The sequence below is a fragment of the Lottia gigantea genome, assembly GCF_000327385.1.
Source record: "Lottia gigantea unplaced genomic scaffold LOTGIsca_18, whole genome shotgun sequence".
NCBI classification, from domain to species: domain Eukaryota; kingdom Metazoa; phylum Mollusca; class Gastropoda; family Lottiidae; genus Lottia; species Lottia gigantea.
The window spans coordinates 2,084,886-2,088,136 of record NW_008708301.1 but is presented as its reverse complement, the minus strand read 5'-3'; the positions used below and the strand labels follow the sequence as shown (position 1 = coordinate 2,088,136).

General features: G+C 29.6%; 1 protein-coding gene across 1 annotated transcript in view; it reads left to right on the top strand.

The window, feature by feature from the left end:
* The window catches only part of LOTGIDRAFT_158845 (hypothetical protein), a gene marked incomplete at both ends in the record, with an annotated part of 10,875 nt that extends 8,479 nt beyond the window's left edge, over nucleotides 1-2,396 (top strand). Inside the window, 2 exons of the mRNA XM_009052268.1 lie at nucleotides 1,032-1,081; nucleotides 2,271-2,396. Coding sequence (XP_009050516.1) covers nucleotides 1,032-1,081; nucleotides 2,271-2,396 — 176 coding nt within the window. The remainder of the gene's footprint in view (nucleotides 1-1,031; nucleotides 1,082-2,270) is intronic.
* Nucleotides 2,397-3,251: the final 855 nt, after the last annotated feature.

The window sequence follows — 3,251 nt, the reverse complement described above, 5'->3', positions numbered from 1 at the left end:
TCATCCTCCCTTTTTATTACCTGCTACTTGACATTACAATGACCTTGATGATACACCACCCACAGTCAGTTTAAAGCATGAGTTTTGCCTCAAACTATACGATTTATATATATTATTGGATTAATGGAAAATTTCACATTATCTTTTATTTGGGGAATTTTTTGGGTATTTTATTAAAATGGTGAAAATACAACAATGGACATAATAAACTAGATTCTGACATTTAAATGTTAAACTATGTGATAATTAAAATTATCAACTGTATCTAGTATGTACACATTATAAGATTTTAATTTTAATGTTTTTTTTTTTTCACTTTCTACCTTAGCTTATAGAATATATTTGTTGAAATGTTTAAGATTATTTATGAATATACAAAAAAAAAAAAACACATCATACAAGAGAGACATTTTTTTTTTTTTAGTTATTTATAAGAATTATATCAGTTTGCTAAAATGTAATTGCTACATACTGTGTAGTTTTTCCTTCTTATTTTCATTTATTCATAATACAAAAGTGTTTTAATTTGGTGTTTTTTGAAGGTTTGGCTCATTAGTGATAAAAATTCACAGGAAACATATGAATTTGTTTTGCTTGGTTTGATATTAAGAAAAGATATTAGTTTAAATGTTAAATTGTTAATACAGTAACTGTAAAATACCAATATTACCTGAGTTATTATCTAGTTGTGAAATATTGGGGAGGTTTAGATGACCTGAGATATAGTATAGTACAGGTGGTATTTGATGGTTAACTATGATCTTTTCCCTCTTCTCTACAGGATTATAGTGATTGTCATTGGACTAGTTGTAGGTTTGCCTATCTTATTGTTCATCCTAGTCAATACAATAGACTGTAGGTTGTCGTGCGTAATGTCAATAGCGGGAAATTTCACTGTTTAGTTTTAACTATAGTCAACACGTGGGACACGCTTTTGTCTTCTTCTCTTTAAGATTCCATTGTGGACTAGCATTGTTTGTGTGAATATTGTGCCGTTTGATTTTTGGACACGTTTTACTTTTACTTTCTAGATTTTAGTGGAAGATTTTTGAAATTAAAGATGGTTGTTATTATCGATACAGTAAGTTTAATGTAGTATTCAATGTGAGAACTTTCTATTAGGGTTTATTGTAAGTTTTGGAAATTATCAAGTTAAAAACAAAACAACTTGTCAAGTTAGGCAATACTACTTTGAAAATGTAAAATAAATCATATTGAAATATATAATATTTAAAACATTATTCCGATGAGTAATAAACATAGTTTGGTTAACTTCCTATTTTAACTCAGGAAACTCTTGACTATTGATGTCAACATATTTCCTTATATGGTAATTAACATAGAACCTGATAAAATATGAAAGTTTTTCATGATATAAAGTTTAGCTAGTGTTTTCACTGAGGCCAATTTCACCGGTATAATTGCCTTAGCTGATAAAGTGTTGCTGTTACAGTAAAATGAAAATCACAAGATGTTATGGACTTTGTTAGGATCTGAGGTTTACGCTAGCCAAGAAGTTGACTAGCACAATCTTAGTTTGACAGAAATCATATCACAATATTGATATTTCATTTTGAGACGGACATTTTTGTGTTTTTATGAAACTAGCTCAGGTTTCCCCAAACTACAATGTCATAAATTTACAGTCACATAGGTTTCACCACCAAATACAGGCAATAGCTTTGAAAATTCATAGCCATAATTGGTACTGTACTTTAATTGATTATCTCCTTGAATTATTGAACAGATTGCACCACATTGCCTTGCAGATGATAAACCTTGTACAACTGCACACTGCCTTAGGTCATAGTGTACAATGAGATGCTGTAAGTAACATCACCTGTATGTTAATAATTTATAACAAGTTAATTAATTGTCTTTATTCTCCTGTTTGTTTTTACTCTACTATTGTTCTGAGTCATATTGTACTGATATCTAAAACTTGTTATATAGCACTGATCAGTCATGGTTAATGTTTCTTTATAGATTATCTGTTATATACTTGTACCCAATACTTCTATTTTATATAACACTTAAAACCAGTGACCTGGGAAAAGTGTTCTAAAGAGAGTAACCTGCAGATCATAGATAATGGTCACATGGGAGAGTATGGGGGCAGTGGTGGCTCAGCAAGTCAATCACAATTGAAAAATTGTAGGATAATGCAGCTGTCTTCACAAAATTTCCCTTAGAACACACTGCAATATTTTCATTAGCCTGTTGAAGTTTTAAAAAGCTGGATATTATATCATATTATTCTCATGTTAAAGGTGACATTGGAAATTGAATTGATCCCCATTTCACAGGAATATGACAGATTACTATTTACTGATTACATGAACAATGGTACTGTGATAATTGAAGTTCAGTGTGATTATGTGCCCCTAGCTAGCTAGTTAGATTATTCATTCAGAGACAATAATTTTCAGTATTTTTCTGAAAATTTTCTGAAATCAGAAAGGAATGACAATCCAGGAAAATACCAAGCATTTCTTTTAAGATTTATAAGGAAAAATCAAGTGACAAATAGTTGTTGGACTATATTGATTATTGAATCTCATCACATTCTCTCCATGTTCACTTCATTAGTTAGTATTTAGTAACAAGAGCAATCTATTCACGATTGTTGACTGGTGTTCTTTTCACTCATATTTGATTGGAACTATCCAATATATTCCTTATGTGGAACAATAGTAATGAAAAAATAAAAAGACTTAGTCAAAAAGAGTTCACTTCACTTTAACTCAAAGCAGTGGTATATTTTAAGAAATTTTGTTCAATAATGCTGTGATATAAGAGGTGATTTGGAGATGGAAACAGAATGGATGACTGATGATTAAAATACTCATATTGAGAACTGTATTAGTGATTTTAAATTGAAGAACTGTTGATGACAAGGAAAGTTGTTTTTACCAGTTAATAAATAGAAGATTATTTGAAAAAGTATTCACGAATTTTAATTTCAATTCAACAAGTCGTAAAGAAGTAATAAAATCTTCAGTTTTGAGAAGAAAATCTATGAATCAATGACAATGACATCTTCTAAATTAAGGAAATGTTCAAGGAAAGCTAAGTTGATTATTATGAGATATTTTGATGAAGTGATGAACTAGAAATCACATTGCAAGGAAACTTTGGTAATAGGTTAAGAGATTACTTGGGAGTATAAAGAAATATCAGAATTGAATTCTAAAAGTTCAGGGGAAAAACATCTAGCATTGATCATCAAAGTAGAAATTAGATATATATTA